This window comes from Geospiza fortis, unplaced genomic scaffold, assembly GCF_000277835.1.
Source record: "Geospiza fortis unplaced genomic scaffold, GeoFor_1.0 scaffold635, whole genome shotgun sequence".
NCBI lineage: Eukaryota > Metazoa > Chordata > Aves > Passeriformes > Thraupidae > Geospiza > Geospiza fortis.
The window spans coordinates 10,872-12,120 of NW_005054610.1; the positions used below are offsets into that span (position 1 = coordinate 10,872).

Genomic DNA, 1,249 nt, shown 5'->3' on the forward strand with positions numbered 1-1,249 from the left:
GGCGCCGCCCCCGCCGGGGGACCCCGGTGTCACCTCCGCGTCCAGCACGGGCGCCTTGTCCGGGCAGGGGAACATGGCCGGGGGGCTCACGGGCGCCGAGATGACCAGAGAGCGGCGATTGCTGGGGGGGACAGAAGGGTTCAATTTGGGGTTCATCCTCGGGGAGTCACCATCCCAGCTTGCAGGGGACACTTCCCCATCCAGCAGGACCCCGATAATTCCCCAGGCCCACCAAGAAGCACCTTCAGCCCATCTTTGGCAGATGCTCACCCACCCCAGGACTGTGGGACTGGAACATCCATCACATTTGTGGGCGCTGGGGGCCAAAATGTCCCCTCAATCTCCACTGACCCCTCATGTCCCCGGGTGTTACCTGGGGACACCTTTGATGATGAACACCTTGCTCGAGTGCTGCTTCTCCAGTTTGCTCATCACCTCGTACAGGTCCCGGTTGAGCTGGGGAAGGGGCACATAGAAACACTTCAGGGGTCCCCCCAGGTGCCCCCCATCACCCGGGGGCTCAGCAGGGCCTCCAACACCTGGGGAAACCCCAAACACCCTCGGGCTGCTCTGAATGAATGAATGAAATGAAGAGCAAGGACCCTGGAGAGGCAGGGAACAGCGCCGGCATGGACACCTGGGGACTCCTGGGGACACCTGGGGACACCTGGGGACATCTGGGGACACCCGAGGATGCCGGGGAGCAGGGGAGGTGTTTTCGGGTGCCTTCCCCACCTTGCTCATCTCCTTATAGAAGACGTCACGGAGGTTGGAGATGTTCTGGAAAACGGTGACGTAACAGGCGAGGCGGCTGTGGGGGAGAGGGAGGGGTCTGGGGGTGCCCCACGATGTCCCACAGAGTGGTCTGGGGGTGCCCCACGATGTCCCATGGAGTGGTCTGGGGGTGCCCCACGATGTCCCACGGAGGGGACACCAGAGGGGTCTGGGGATGCTCAGCCACCTCCCACCCATTCCCCCCACTGAATCCCCAGCTCCGTGGGCCCCGCTCGGAAGGGGAATGTCCCCTCAGGGCCACCCCATGGATGCCGCGGAGCTGCCACCTCCCACTGTCACAGGCCCCCGTGGCCGATGTCCCCCCAGGACTCCCGATGTGTCCCCAGGGTGGACCTTGAGGAGAGACCCACGCAAGTTCTTCCCTGCATGGGGGGACCTCCCCCACCTGATGGCACCCATGCCCCGCCTGTGCCCCCCAGCCCCACGATGTCCCCCTGCCCCACGATGTCCCCCA

General features: G+C 64.8%; 1 protein-coding gene across 1 annotated transcript in view; it reads right to left on the reverse strand.

The window, feature by feature from the left end:
- BIN2 (bridging integrator 2) overlaps positions 1–1,249 on the reverse strand; it is a gene marked incomplete at its 5' end in the record, with an annotated part of 9,826 nt that overhangs the window by 4,932 nt on the left and 3,645 nt on the right. Inside the window, 3 exons of the mRNA XM_031064639.1 lie at positions 4–121; positions 374–456; positions 736–832. Coding sequence (XP_030920499.1) covers positions 4–121; positions 374–456; positions 736–832 — 298 coding nt within the window. The remainder of the gene's footprint in view (positions 1–3; positions 122–373; positions 457–735; positions 833–1,249) is intronic.